Below are 15,758 nucleotides of genomic sequence, written 5' to 3'. Positions count from 1 at the left end.
CACACACACACACACACACACACACACACACACACACACACACACACAGACAGCATCCTGGGTCATCTCCAGTCATCCTGATGAATATCTGGTCACAGGATCCAGATGGTTCTGGAGGAGAAAGTAAGGCTGGTGACCTTACACAACCCTCCCTCATTCAAATCAAAGTCAACCGCAAGTCATGTCGTTATTTCCCTGATGCCATGGTCCTCTTTGAAAATTAAGGACAAACACAACAACAACACCACACACACTCACACAAACACACAAACACAGCCCATAGTCCTCGGATGATCAAGCTTCTGGTTCTCCTTCAAGGCTTAGGTGAGTATCACTTTCTCCATGAAACCTTCCTTGGTCTGTTCACATTCCCAGTTCACTTCAATTTCTCCTTTCCCTGGTCATTTGGTTTTGAACAAAATGGCACTATTCAAGGAAGCACTGTCTATGAATGAGGATTAATCAAGGGAACACTGGGTAGGTAGGGGCAAAAGTATTTCTGAAGCTAAGCCAATGGCATCCATCTCAGGAAGACTTAACAGTGAGGGATCGTGGTAGCAAGAGGGTTCACTTACCAAGGACAATGGCCAGCATCTGGGTGGCTTTTTTTTCCTTCTGTTGGGAAAGTTTCCTTCGACTCATGGTCTTGAGTGAAGTCCGGGTTTTGCCATTGGGCATAGACTGGATCTCAAAGACTTTGGCAGACCTGGGGTGACCTTTGGCATGCCCATTCTTCTCTGGCTTCATGGGACTGTCAGGGGAAGAATGGACTCCTTGGGTGGATGGGGTAGGGAGAGTCAGCTGATGGTGGCTTGGGGGGATGGGGCTGTATTTGGTTTTCTCCGGTGGGCTGGTACTAGACATCATCTCCATCTCCATCTGTTCTGCACGGCGTGCAGCCTCCTGGACAAGGATCAAAAATCACCAAAATAAAGCCAGGTAAGTACCCCTGTATGTGGATACCCCCAAACATCCACTTGGTCCCACTGACTTTCACTCTAGTATTCCTGAACCGGGAATTCCTTAAAAGATGTGACCCATGACTTTATCCTGACCACTTCAATCTTGTCCAAACTTGTATTTTTCCTTCTGCCCCAAAGAGGGAGAGGATAAAATCTATCACAATGAAAGTTTTCATCTCACCCAAACAATGAAATAATCTAACCCAATTCTTGGTTCTTTCCCAAAGTTCACAAAAGATCATTCCTTTCATTCTTCTAGGAAGTTTTTCTGGATTGAGGAGATTCTGGACTTAGCAATAGCTATTGCCAGCCCCAAATGCTTGTCTCTTCCTCCTCTCCATCCAAAAAAACCCTATTTGTATTTAGGTTTGTATGCCATTAAGGGCATATCTGAAAGAAAATAAAAGGTGCTGGGTCAGTCCCATAGCAAGTATCACAGATGTACAGCTCAAGTGTTGACTGGTATCCAAGAACCTAAAGTGAGGCCTTGGGCACATTAAGTAGAATCTTTCTGGAGGATAAGAATCATTCAGAACAAGACAGAGTAGATGGATTGTGATATGCCCTGGTGGAAGGAATATCCCCCAATATCTATGTGGATATGATCCTGGATCCACTGAAGAAGTGTTAGATAAGTGCCTGGATTCATATATTCATCTGGGTACATACGTGCATACACACATACATGTGCACATACATGTGTGTATACACACATATATCTACATGTCTGTGGGCATGTATATATGTATATGTATAGGATCGTGCATTTGTTTCTATGGGATAACACTGAGGAAATGCAATGTATAAAGGTGCAACTGACATTTTTCACACTAGACACCTATCACAACCTCTACAGGCAGCAAGAGACTATAACTTTGACCTCCTGAGCTCCCATCCTTCCATCTTCCCTCTGCCTCATTGCCATTAAACATGGTCTTTATATTCACCTTGTCTTCCATTCCCTCCACCTCACCCTTTTCTCTCATCCTCTCATTCCTGCTCTGGCCTCACATTCTTCCCTTCACAGTCACATAACCTTAGGATCATCAACTTAGAAAGGGAAGAGCCCTCAGGGGCCAGAAACCAAGGCCCATGGAAGTACCATGATTTCTCTGAGGTCACACACCACGTGGTAAGTGATAGGTATGGGATTTCAAACCAGCCTCAATCCTATGGTAAAGAATTTCAACTCTATGCTGTCTTTCCCCCTTGAATCCTTTGTCCCAGTGTCCTATTTCCAGTCACCCCTTTCCAATTTGTAAGCCTGGGTTATTTCCACCATCTATTTTCTCCTTTACTCTCTCATGCTGTTCAACATTGCTGATGAAAGTCATGCAACTATGCTGAATGGTGTACAACAAATTAATTTTATCTAATCTCCCAATAGACCGATTAGAACAGCTGGAAGAAATCTTAGAGATGATTAAGTCCAACCACCTTATTTTATAATGAGGAGGAAACTGAGGCCCAGAGTCACATCAATGATCATAATTTTCAGAACTGCATTTCAAATTCAAGTCCTTTGACTTTAAACCATCTGAATCATTCTACTATGCCATACTATTCAAGTTGGTCCACATTGCCCCCAAAACAATTTAATTTTTCCCAAATTGATTCTATCACAGTGTTCACAGTAGGTATTCCAAACCTTCTCTTCTCAAGCCCCCTCTACCACAACATTTCTTCCTCCTTTTTGAAAGCTCATGTTAAGATGAGGAGAGAACTGCCTCCTCTTCTTTTTTGGAGGACAGGACCTTGTCCTTGATGCTGAGCTTTCCATAAATAGGCAGAGAACCTCACCTTCTATTTTGCTGAGAAAATAGAAGCTATCTGTTATGAACCTCTTTCCCTCTCCACTCTCTATATGTCAAAATCCCTCTATGTCATTCCTCCATTTTCTCCTCTTTTACTCCCATCTCTGATGAACAGTTGCTCCTTTTTGCCAAGGCTAAGCCCTCTATTTGTGTCCTTGTTCCCATCTTCTCCCATCTCTTGCAGGAATTTTCCCCCTTGATCATTTTCTCTCATTCATTTTTAATCTCTGTTTATATAATTGCTCCTTCTCATCCCTTTCAAACACACTCAGGTCTCCTCTACCATAAAAAGACAAAACCAAAACTCTTTATGTAACCCTGTCATTCCTTAGATCTCCTTTCTCTTTCATGGCCAAACTAAAAAAAAAAACCAAACCCAATACCCCAAAACAGTCTATACTCAATGCCTTCACTTCATCACCTTATATACCATCCCAATCTAGCACCTGATGCCACCACTCAAGTAAAACTGACTCTTCCTTCTCCCTGTCTCACATCCGCCATGCCAATCAGTTGTTAGAACATGCCAGTTAGAACATACCTCCATGATATCCCCCATGTTAGTCTTCTTCTCTCTATTCACACAGCCTCTAACCTAGTTCAGGCCCTCATCACCTCTCAAACTTTTTATTACAATAGACTCCTAATAGATCTCCCTGCTTCCCAGTCTCCTCTCTGAACCATTCTGTACACAGCTGACAAACTAATATTCCTAAGATGAGCATTTGACCAAATTGCTCCCTTACTCAAAGATCTTAAATGTCCCATGATTGTCCCTAGGATAAAATACAAAGCCCTTCCCAGTCCAGCTCACACCTCCCTTTTCAGATTCATCTCTTACAAAACTCTTAGTTCCAGCAAAACTAACCTACTATATATACCCTGAATTCAACATTCTATCTCCTTCCTCAGGACCTCTGCCCGTGCCTGGAGTTCACTCCCTGTTTACCTCTGCCCCTTGGAATCCCTATGTTTCCTCCTTCCACAAATTAAACAGTTATTATTAAGTGCTTACTTTGTTCTAGGGATGGTGCTAGGAGCTAAGACGGGAAATAAATGCAAAAGGAGATAGATCCTATCCTCATGGAGCTTGCATTCCATTGGGAGGATAAAACATCTTCACCATGAGTAAGTATTGGATATATAATAGATATATGCAAAGTGATTTCAGCAGGGAATGGGAAGAGGGATTCCTGAGACAACCAGGAAGAAGATAGCATTTGATCTGAGCCTAGAAAAGATCAAGAGTTCCAAGAGGAAGAGGTTAAGGAGAGAAAGCATTCAAGGTATGGGGGACAGCCAATGAAAGTGTTCAGGGGCATAGGATGAAACAGAATCTACAAGAAGCAGCAAACCGATCAGTTTGGCTGAAGTAGAGTGTGTGATGGGGAGTAAACATCCTGGACAGAGTAGCTGGAACTAGATTATAAAAGGCTACAAATACCAGACAGAGGAGTTTCTATTTTATCCTAATGACAGTAAGATAAATGAAACTTCCTGAACAGGAGAGTGACATGCTCATACCTGAGAGTTAGGAAAAGAATTTTGGCATCTGTGTGGAAGATGGATGGGAGAGGGAAGAGACTGAAAGTGGGGGGGGGGCAATTAAGAGAATATTATATTAGTCTAGGCAAGATGCGATGGGGACCTGAACTAGGATGACTGGTGTGAAAGGAGGATTGATGTAAGTAAGACATGTTGAAGAAGATACAAAGCTGGGAAGGATAACTAACACACTGAATGACAGAATCAGGATTCAAAAAGATTCTGACAAGCAAGAGCATTGGGTTGAATCTAATAAGATAAAATTTGATGGGAATAAACATCAAGTCTTGCATTGGGGTTCAAAAATCACCCTCCCAGGTAAAGGATGGGATAGGCAAAGTTAAATAGCCTTTCCACCCGAAAAAGAGCTGGGGCATACTGCAGACTAAATAAGAATCAGAAATGTTAGATGGTTTTGATGAAAGCTCATGTGGGTTGGGGCTACATTAAGAAAGACACTACTCCCAGAAATATTGGGGGGGGTGATCACCTCCTGTATTCTGCCTTGCTCAGACCACAGCTGGAATTTTTAAAAAAATCTTATTTATTCTATTCTGAACATAAGAAATAAAAAAAACCACATTTCTATAGCATAGTAGAATAGGAAAAAAAAAAGATGATTTCACCTGAAACTGCAAATCTACTATGTACAACTTTCTATTATTTTAAATATATTATAAAGTTATCATGTAATATATGAAGGATGACAATATCTGTATCCAGAGAAAGAATTGTTAAATAGAAGTCTGTAGAGAATGGTTTTGCATTGTCTAATGGTAGCCATCTCTTGAGTGGGGGGGTGAGGGGCGGGGAGGGAGAAGAAATGGAAAAAGAAATTCCACAGCTAGAATTTTAAGGACTGTGATTAGCTAGAAAACGTTCAGAGGACAGCAACTCCAGCAACTCCCCCTCCCATGTCATGGCCTTCTCTGGACACTTTCCAGCTGATCATTATACTTCTTAAACTAACTCTCTCTCTCTCTCTCTCTCTCTCTCAGATTTGAATGCATATTCCAGCTAAGGTCTGATCATGGCAGAGTACTAGTGATAATCGCCTCTACATTCTTGGTGAAGGCCCTCTCTCTCTTTATTGATGTAGCCCTGAATCACAATAATTTTCTTGTTGACACAACATTGTGTTGGCTAGGGAAGAAAGAACTCTCCAGGTCACGATACTTGTCTTCAAGTATTTGAAGGGCTATGGTGTGAAAAAGAGACAGGATTTGTTCTGTTTGGTCCCAAAGCACAGAATTAGGAGCTATGGGTAGAAGTTGCAAAGATGTGAATTTCAGATTGATAACAGGAAAAACTTCTTAATTATGAATGCTGTCCAAAAGTGGCATGGTCTGCCTTGAGAGATGGGGTCCCTGTCACTGGAGGTTTTCTAGTAGGGGCTAGATGACCACTTGAGAGGCATATCATAGTGGGAATTCCTTCAGATATGTGCTGGACTAAATAGCTGCTCAAGTTTTCCAGCTCTCAAATTCTGTAATTCTATGACTCTAAACTAAACTAAACTAAACTAAACACAAAAACAGTATTTGGAAACTGATTAAATGTGAGAGAGGGAATAAGTGAAAGTGAGGAGTAGAGAATGACTCCCAGGTCGTGAAGTGTGAATAATTTAATACAGTGTTTGGCACATAGTAGGCCCTTAATAAATTATATATTGACTGTCTGCTGGTGCTCTCAATAGAAACAAGGATATTAGGAATAGAGGAGGATTTTGGAGGAATGATGACAATTTAGGTCTTAAACATGTTGAGCTTGAGATAATTGTAGGCTATCCAGGGGGAGACCCGATTCAGAACTAGAGCTCAGAAGAGAGATGAAGCTTGGATAGGTAGAACTGGGAGTCATCTGCATAGAGATCATTGTTGAAGCTGATGCTGATGAGGTCACCAAGACAGAACAAAGAAAGAGAAGAATGAGCTCAGAATAGAGATAAATCAAGCTTACCTCAGTTACCACCTTTGGTCAGAAGCCTTTCCTGACCCTTCTATTGCTTAATCTCTCTCTCCCCTCTCTCTGTCTCTTTCTCCTTTCTCTCTTATTCTCTCTCTCCCTCTTCCCCCCCTTTCCCCTCCTGTTCCTCTCTTTCTCTCTCTCTGTCTCTCTCCCTCTCCTTCCCTCTCTCTCCTCTCTCTCCCTCTCTCATTTTCCTTCTCTCTCTCTCCTCCTGTCCCTTTCTCTCCTCCTTTCTCTCTTTCTCTTTCTCTCTCTTTCCTCCTCCTCCATTTCTCTCTCTCCTCCTCTCTCTCTGTCTTTCTCCTCTCTCTTCCAAAATAATTACTTACTATTTTCACCAGCTGTTTACATGAGGTATTCCCACCACCCCCAGTAGAATGTAAACTTCTGGATGGCAAGGATTTTTGATTTTTTTCTTTGTAGACCCAAAGTCTAATACAAAGCCTGGAAAATTGTAGGCACTATATAACTGTAGGGCAATTAATCATAATAGTATTACCTGACATGGCTTTTTGAAATGTGTGCCATGCTTTCCTCACAACAGCTTTGTGAGGTTGCTACTATAAATAAATATTATCTTGCAGATTAAGAAACTGAGGCTCATAGATATTAAGTGACTTGCCCAGGGTCATATGGTTAACAAATGTCATGAGGATCAAATGAGGTGATGTATGCAAAGCAACATATTAATTGGAGCTATGGGATGTGCTCATCTGGAATGAGAAAATGTGTTCAGTTTTCCATCAGCAGCTGCTGCCACAAACACCTGCAGGCTCTGGCTGACCTCATGAAGAATAAACCCAGGCTGTGTGTTTGTCTTCCTGTTGGTAATGCTGGAATGCCACCTTCTAGAAACCCAAGATTTTCTTGTGGATAGATCCAGTGGGCCCCCAATCCCAGGGTCATAGATATAGAACTGGAATGGACCCCAGAGTTCATCCACTCTAATTCCCTCATTTTACAAAGAAGGAAAGTAAGGCGAGAAGAGGCTTAGTGTTTTGTCCAGGACTGCATAGGGAGCGAGTGGGAAGGCCAGAATTTGAACTAAGGTCCTCTGATTCTAGGTTCACAGTTCCATGCTGCCTCTTAGTACAGATTCACAGAATTGTAAGGTTGAAACAGATCTCAGAGGCCATCAAGGGCAGCCCCATGCCTGAAGAAGAATTTCCTGGTAATCTGCCCAAGAAGTGATCCAAAAGGGGAAGGGGCTGCCATGGGGGGTGGGGGGAGAGGCTGGAAGACCACTTATCGGGTAGCTTATGGAAAGGGCTCCTTCTGTATATGGGCTGGATTTGATGGCTACTGAAATCTTTGCCAGCTCTTAGCTCTGTCTTTCTGGCCATCCAGTCTTTGTCTGAAGATCATGGGCAAAGTGGGTAACTATTACTTTTAGAGACTGCCCATTCTTCTTTTGAACAGGTCTAATTTTTAAAGAAATTTTGTTTTATGATTTGTGCTTGTATCCCTAGTACCTACCCCGCTGGTGCCAGAAATCCAGTAGGTGTTTAAAAAATACTTGATCAATTGACTGATTGATTATACTCCAATGAATCTACTGCTGTTTTTTCTTTTTTTTTCCCAGCTCCTGCCAATTATTCCAAGTTCTGCTTCTTCAGGCCAAACTGAGCAAATCTAATCCCCATCTTGCATGACAGCCCTTCAAACACCTGCAAACAGCTGGTCTGTTTTCCTGAACCTTCCCATCTTTAGGTTAAACATGTCCAGTTCCTTCTACTGATCTACATTAGCATGACCTGTCACAGAATCTCTGCATTTAAAACATCTCGTGAACCTGGGACACCATGCTTCTCTAAATCTGCATTAACTCTAAGATTACATTAACTTCTTGGGTTTTGCCTGCCATCACGCTGTTGACTCATTTGAAGGCCACTAAAATATCCCATATTTTTTTCAAATGATCTGCAAATGAGTCAGCAATGTGATAAGATTGGCAAAAAAAGGGAATGCAATCTTAGTTAATGCCAATTTAGAGAAGCTGGGTGTCTGAGGTTCACAAGGTATTTTAATAGGATTGTCTCACTTGGTTCTCTTGGCATTCTGGTGCTTGATATGGTCCCCAATCTTGTATTTGTGAAGTTGATTTATTGAACATAAGAGTAAGGCTTTACATTTATTCCCATTAAATTTCATCTGGGGGCTTCTTGGTGGCACAGTAGATAGAGGACCAGCCATGGAATCAGGAAGACCTGAGTTCAAATCCAGTAGAAGAAATTTGATACTTACTAGCTGTGTGACCCTGGACAAGTCACTTAACCCTGATTGCCTCACCAAAACAAAAATAACAAAATGTAAAATTCATCTGATTCAATTCAGCCCAGTGCTGTAATGAATCATCTAATCTATTAGTTATAACTCTCCCATGTGCCATCTACATATTGGTAAGTGTGGCAACGCTGCTTTTATTTGAGTGTTGATAAAAATGGGAAACATCATGGGGCCAAGTACAGATCTCTCCAGCAGCTGGAGAGCCTTGCTTTCAAGGTAACAGGGGAATATTAATGACTACTGCTCTTTGGGTGTGACCATTAGATTAATTTTGAATCCATCCAACTACTTTGGTCTAACCTACATTGCTTCATCTTGTCCATGAGAACACCACAAGAAGTTGAAAACTCAGAAAATTCTGTCTGCACTGTAAGTATGGTTTGTAGGGGATCAGGAGGCAGAGGTCTCCTAGTACAGGCTCACCCTACTGTGACCAGGTGGTGCTTGAGAATTTCTCATTTCCCTTGTGTGATAGATGCCCTGAGGTGACTGGGTGTCCTGGGGAATGGGGAAGGCAAGGCCTGACACTCTATCCTATAATACCTACCACTTTCCTCCTGTTCACTGGGAAACTTCCATTGGATTTCATGATGATGGTGCAGAGCTTCATATCATCAGGGTGAGCACACTTGTCCTGTGGGGAGAAAGCCAGGAGAGGTCACAGGGCAGGGAAGTGGAGATGGGGATGGGGCAGGTAGGTGAGGACAAAATAAAAATAGCTAGCATTTACATAATGCCTCAAGGTTTGCAAAGACCTTTCTTGTATTTTATTTCATTTGGCTTCATGGAAACCCTATCAGGTAGGAGCTATTGTTATCCCCATTTTATAGAAGAGGAAACAGCCTGGGAGAGGATAAGTGACTTGCCCATTGTCACACAGCTAGTGAGAGACTTCCTGATACCCAGCTGAATACTCTGTCCACTTTGCCACATACTTTCAGGAGTCAGAGAAGTCAGACTTTTGATGTAGGTAGGAAAAAGTGGTCAGCCTAGCCTAGATGAAGTTGTGTGTTTGTGTGTGAAAACAGATCAGAGAAATGGGACATAGGTTGGGCAGGGAGAGGTTTAGAGGAAATAGGAATCAGAGGAAGGAAAAGTTGAGGCAGGAACAGGTAAGAGGCAAGGAGATTGAATGGCAGAAAAGTGGTGGGGGTTGGGGGGGCAAAAAATCAAATTATGGGGAAAGAGCAAAGAGGTCAGTGGAAGTAAAGAGGAGAAGCAGAATCTTCAGAAGATGCAGGGTGAAGAATAAGAGGACCATCCTAAGAACAAAACATTAATACAAAAATTCTTCAGATGGATTAAAAGCATCATAACTTGGCTCTAAAATCACAGGTTCACAGATTTAGATCTAGGAAGGACTTTAGTGACCATGTTGTCTAACCCTTCATTTACAGATGGTGAAACCGAGGCCCAGAGAAGTTAACTCGTTTGCACCTCAGTTCTCAACATAATCATAGCCACACTGAGGCATTATTCCTCCCCTTAATCACTTCTGTATGTGTCCTATCCTTATTCCTGATGTCCCATTTAATACCTAATTCCTGCACATGGTCCCTGTCATTGGATTCACTCCTAGGCAAGCTCCCCCAGAACCCTCCAGGTCAGGCTTGGCCATCCTTGCCTGGAAAATCTGGTTTGGGCTTCTGAGTAACCAAGACTGTCTATGGATTTTACATGGCCCTGGACAGTAGATGGGCCTGCATTTGGAAGGAGGGGAGCTCAGGCAGGTGAGCTGGCACTAAGGACTAGCGGAGAGGGATGGAGTAAGGGAATGACAATAGAGAGAACCTTGAGTGGAGCCTTCGCATCAGACTCCAGGCCCCGGCTGCTGCGTTTTGTGCTCACACGTTTCCGGCGCTTTCGAAGGACGATATATATCTGAACATAGACAAGCAGGGTAACGATGAAGGGCACATAGAAGGAGACGATGGAGGAGTAGACCACGAAGGCAGGATTGGCAATGACGCAATCTTTCTGATCTGAGGGCAGCGAAAGCAGACAGGATTGTCAGTTGGGCTCCATTTCCTCAGCCTGGCATTCGAGGCCTCTCCATAATCCATCCCCATTCTACCTTCTCTCCCACTGCTCTCCAATATAAACCTTCGGAAGCCATGGTTGACTTCTCACAGCAATCTAACAGTCTATGGTCATCCCATCATTTGAAATTATTTCTTTGTCCCCTGTTCCTAGCCAGCCAAATTTCTCCCATCCTCAAGTCTCACCTTTCCTGACGATTCCAAGCCCCTGTTTAACCCTCTATTCTCTGAACTCCTTAAGTGCTCATAGGTAGTACTGAATGTTGGTTCATTGCAAGCAGGCATTGATTATCCTTTGTATTTATATTCCCAAAGCCTGGTAAGTAATATAGTAATAAATGCTTGCTGATTGATAGATTGATTGAATGTTAAGTACTTCCCTACTTACTTAATAGCTGGCCATGTCCTGCCTTGCTCACTGGCTGTCTCCTGTGGGTGAGAATCAAAGATCTGGGAGGGACCTCAGAGGCCATCCTGTTCAACCCAACTGGAGATCTGAATATGAATTCTCTTCATAACCTCCCAACAAGTCGTCACCCAGCCTCTGCTTGAAGGCCTTTCCTGAGGGGGAAGCTACTGCATCCCAGGACAGACAGTTCTTCTGTGGGACAACTATAACTGTTAGAAAATTGTTCCTTTTATAGAAATGGAAATCTTTCCTTCTCTACAAATTCACCCATTCTGTTCTCTGAGGCTATGCAGACTGAACAAATCTAATCTTTGATCTAATAGCCCTTCAGGTACTCAAGGACACATTTCAATACCCTCTCTAATCTTTCTTCTCCAGACCAAATATCCCAAGTTCCTTCTACTCATTCTCCTGTAGCATAATCTCTGGTTCCTTCACCATTCTTGTCATTCTCCTTAAATAACCTTGTACCCATAATTTAAGCCCCTCCAGGACATGGAATATATCTTACATTTCCATTATGTCCCCCACAATAAATAACAGGTTTCTGGCATGCAATAGGTCTGTTATTATTTAGATGAGTGCCTCCTAGCTCTACCAGATTCTCTTTAGACCAAGGCCACAGGCCCATTATAAAAAGTTCCTAAGGTAACAACTCACCTTATGGTATGTTAGGCATACCATGTATACAGCATTCATTCGGGTCTAGGGGCAGGGAAGGAGTCTGGACCTGTGACTCCATAAACATGATGAAGGCCACGGTTAGAAACTTCCTCCACTGAGGCAGACCAACAACTCCTCTGTAACTTAGAGTCTTAATTGCTTGGGGAACCAAGAAGTTAAGTGATTGCCCATGATCAATATAGCATGTCCTGAAACTCCCCTCCAACCACAGACAGTATCTGGAAGACCTCTCAATCCCAAATGGTGCAGCAACTGGGCCTCCTAGAGCCCACCATATATAAAGCCACCATATGGCTTTACCTGTGTTGTTGAGTCCGAAGAGCAGCGGGCAGGAGATGGCAAAGGACAGAACCCAGACAACGGTGATCATGACAGTAACTCGGCGCTTGGAGCTGTAGCGGGTATTGTAGAGCATTGGCATCGCTACTGCTGTGTACCTAAAGTGGTCAGAGTAGAAAGGAGAGAGTTATCGAAGGAGTAAAGGGAGGAGAGCAAGGGGAGACTGTCTGATCCTTCCTGGCTTCTTGGACCACTCACTTACCTGTCCTTCAGGGCCTAGCTCATGCCTTTCTTTTTCCACAAGACGACTCCAGTCTGTGGTCTATAATCTCATGATCCATGATGGACTCTCTTCCCCCAATAGAACATAAGCTCCTTGAAGGCAGAATGGCTTTATTTTATTTTTGTCTATATCCTCACCCCTTAGCATAACGCCTGTCCTATATTAGACACAAAATAAATTCCTACTTAACTGAGTGGAATCATTTGTTTAAATCTTCTGCAGAGACTGACATAGTGCTCAATTCAGTCAACATTTATTTATACATAGTACGCTTACTATGTAGCTGGTGCCATACTAATATAATGTTTGTTTGCATGCTGTCTCCCTATTAGAGTTTAAGCTCCCTGAGGGCAGGCACAATCTCTTGCCTCTTTTTGTATCCATGTATCTTAGCACAGTGCCTGGCACATAGTGGGCAATTAATAAATGTTTACTGATTGATGGATAGAAGTTTTTATATATAGAAGAGAAATAAAGGGTAAATCAAAGGCAATTTCAGAGGGAAGGCATTAGCAGAGGGGGCTACCAGGAAAGATTCTTGTAGGAAACAGAATTTGAATAGGTCTTGAAGAAAGCATTGGAAGCTAGGAGGCAGAGATGAGGAGAGAAAACATTCCAGGCATAGAGAACATCCTGTAACAAGGCTCCAAGTTAAAAGATGATATATCATGAGAGAAAAATAGCAAGAAGGCCCTTGTAGGCAGATCACCAACATCCCAGTGTACATGGAAAGCAAAAATGTCTAAGAAACATGGAAAGGTAGGAAGGCACCAGGTAATACAGAGCTTTAAATGCCAATCAGGGAGTTTATATTTAATCCTGGAGATAATAGGGAGCCACTGGAATTTATTGAATCAGGGAAGGTATGACACAGTCAGCCCCATATTTTAGGAATATTAGCTGAGTGAGGGATAGAGTAGAGTGGGGAGAGATTTGAGAAAGGGAGACCAACCAGAAGGTTATTTATTGTCAATAGCTGTTGTTTGTCCTTCATTCTCAAAGAGAATCACATCAGGAAGGTGATGCCATGACTTGCAAGTAAATTGAATTTAAGTGAGGCAGGGCTGTGCAAGGATACCAGCCTCACTTTCTCCTCCAGAGCTGAGTCCAGGGGCTAGATATAGATCAGGACAACTGGAGATGGCCCATGGCAATAGTCCAGGAACGGGATGAAAAGGGCATGTACCAGGGCATTGGCTATTTGAGTGGGAAAATGGGGTCATATACAAGAAATGTTGTGAAGGTAGACACCATTTGATTGATTCAAATTTATTAATTACTGATTGATTGAAATAAGCTCTGGTGCCAGTCTCCCAGCTTCCTACGGCACATAATGCTAGCATGGATTCTCAGATTAATTCTCCCCTCCTACTTGTCATGAGATTGGGTTGTCCTTCTAAGTGTTCCCAGAAGCTCCATCAGTCTCCGCCCTCTACCTGTTCAGGGACCAAACTGCAAGGCTGGAAAATGGAGGCCCAAATTTCCTTTCTCAATGAATCCGAGGACAGAATGAACTCCATTGGGTAAGACAACAGAGGGCAGCCTGCAGGGGATTGACTCATCTGCACCCTTCCATCCTGCTACCTGAGCCGGGCTCTCACCTGTCGATGCTGATGGCACAGAGGTTGAGGATGCTTGCGGTGCACATCATAACATCCAGGGTGACGAAGATATCACAGTGAATTCGACTGAACTTCCACTCTCCCACGACCTGGGAAGAGAACCAAGTTTTGATTTCTTCTGTCTATGGCCTTCTTAAAATACAACTCCCAGAACTCAGTATACTATTAGAGTTATATTCTAACGAGAGCAGAATAAGTCAAGGCCACCATCCCCCTTGTTCTAGAGTTCCTTAGACTTCTGTTTGAAGTAGCCTGAGATCAAATTAAATTGGCGGGTTGCCATATCATCCTGTTGATGCAAATTAAGATTTTTGTCCACTCAGGTCCTTAAATTTTTTCCATTGTGCTAGCCTCTATTTTGGGGGGATCTGGACTCTGTTATTCAATGTTAACTGTCCCTCCCAACTTCATGCCATCTGCAGATTTGATGGGTTCAACACAAATTAATTAAGCATTTATTAAGTACTTCCTGGGCAGATAAGAGAAGCAATAGATAGAACAGAGGGCCTAAAATCAGGAAGATCTGAGTTCAAATCAGAGCCAGATGCTTACTAGCTGTGTGACCCCAGGCAAGTCATTTAACCCCCTTTGCTTCCGTTTCCTCATCTATAGAAGGAAATGGCAAATCACTCCGATATCTCTGCCAAGAAAACACAAAAATGGGGTCATAAAGAATCAGACATGATTGAACAACAACAATGACATGTGTCAGGCACTGAAAATACCACTATGTAAATAAAAGGAGGGCCTTGGTCCCTCAGAAGTCCATGCCATCGATAACCATTATCTAAGGCATTAATAAAACCTTACAGTAGAATGCTAAGCACAGATCTGTGGAACGCTTCAATGGAAACTTCCTTTTATGTCAATTATTCTTTGAGTGTAGTCATTCAACCAGTTCTGAATCTAACTTTACTCTAGTCTAGCCCTTATCTCACCAACTCTTTCACACACTCGGTATGAAAGACTCAAATTCCTTGCCAAAATCATGTATGCTGTTCTGTGTCATTCTCCTGATCTCTCAGTCTTACAAGCTATTGTGTCTGGCAATCAATGACCATAAATTTACACTGAGCACAGATATATATATATATATATATGGCATCCCTCATGCAATTCTATAAATATCTGGTGACTAATTGACTTTTTAGGAGGTAGGCACATGTTTTCCTTAGCAACAGGCTCCAGGATCTCTCTAAAATACAGTCTTACACACCAAGTCGGTAGATCTGAAGCTTCATCCCAGTAATGGTTCTTGATCCACCCATCCCCTACATCCTGTCCAGAGTATGACAGGGGAACATTGTGGACTCTAGAGGCTCACACAGTCTCTGGAAAGACAGGCTGACTGGCAAGTCTGCCTTAGCAGAGACTCAGAGACCGAACTCGGGATCAGAGCTGGGGGGGGGTGGGAAAGGTTAGATCTTCTATTCAGAGCATACGGTGCCAGGCAAGTCACTTGTTAATGAAATGACCATAGGATCACAGGCTTAGACCTGGAAGGGACGTTTCAGGCTTCCTCTTCCCCATATTGCGAGAACTGGTGAAGCAGTATCTGGGAAGCAGGTTAGAGAAAGCCCATGAGAGTGCAATTATGCTTTTCAAAAAGGGATATTCGGGGCCCTCAGTCACATAAGTCAAGTAGCCCTAGCACGCAAAGGGTAGTTGGGGACTTTCAATAAGGCAGAGAAGTGGTGTGATGTGTGTGGTGCTAGGCCTGAGTCAGGAAGACCTGGATTCAAATCCTGCCTCAGACACTAGCTGTGTGACCCTGGGCAAGTTACTTAACCTCTGTCTGCTTTAGTTTCCTAATCTATAAAATGGGGAAAATACTAGCATTCACTTCATGGACTTGTTGCAAGGATCA

The 15,758-nt window shown here is 42.8% G+C and overlaps 1 protein-coding gene across 1 annotated transcript in view; it reads right to left on the bottom strand.

Moving 5' to 3' along the window:
• Positions 1-15,758, bottom strand: part of DRD2 (dopamine receptor D2) — a 101,018-nt gene that overhangs the window by 3,313 nt on the left and 81,947 nt on the right. The window contains exons 3-7 of the mRNA XM_069079722.1: positions 13,871-13,980; positions 12,008-12,144; positions 10,367-10,557; positions 9,123-9,209; positions 576-903 (exon numbers count right to left, since the gene is read on the bottom strand). Of these exons, the coding sequence (XP_068935823.1) occupies positions 576-903; positions 9,123-9,209; positions 10,367-10,557; positions 12,008-12,144; positions 13,871-13,980 (853 nt within the window). The remainder of the gene's footprint in view (positions 1-575; positions 904-9,122; positions 9,210-10,366; positions 10,558-12,007; positions 12,145-13,870; positions 13,981-15,758) is intronic.

This window comes from Petaurus breviceps, unplaced genomic scaffold (assembly GCF_028583685.1).
Source record: "Petaurus breviceps papuanus isolate PSGF00001 unplaced genomic scaffold, PetGlider_PUasm1.0 91133, whole genome shotgun sequence".
Lineage (NCBI taxonomy): Eukaryota > Metazoa > Chordata > Mammalia > Diprotodontia > Petauridae > Petaurus > Petaurus breviceps.
Note: the sequence above shows the minus strand (reverse complement) of the source record. Positions and strands in the feature narration are given on the sequence as shown.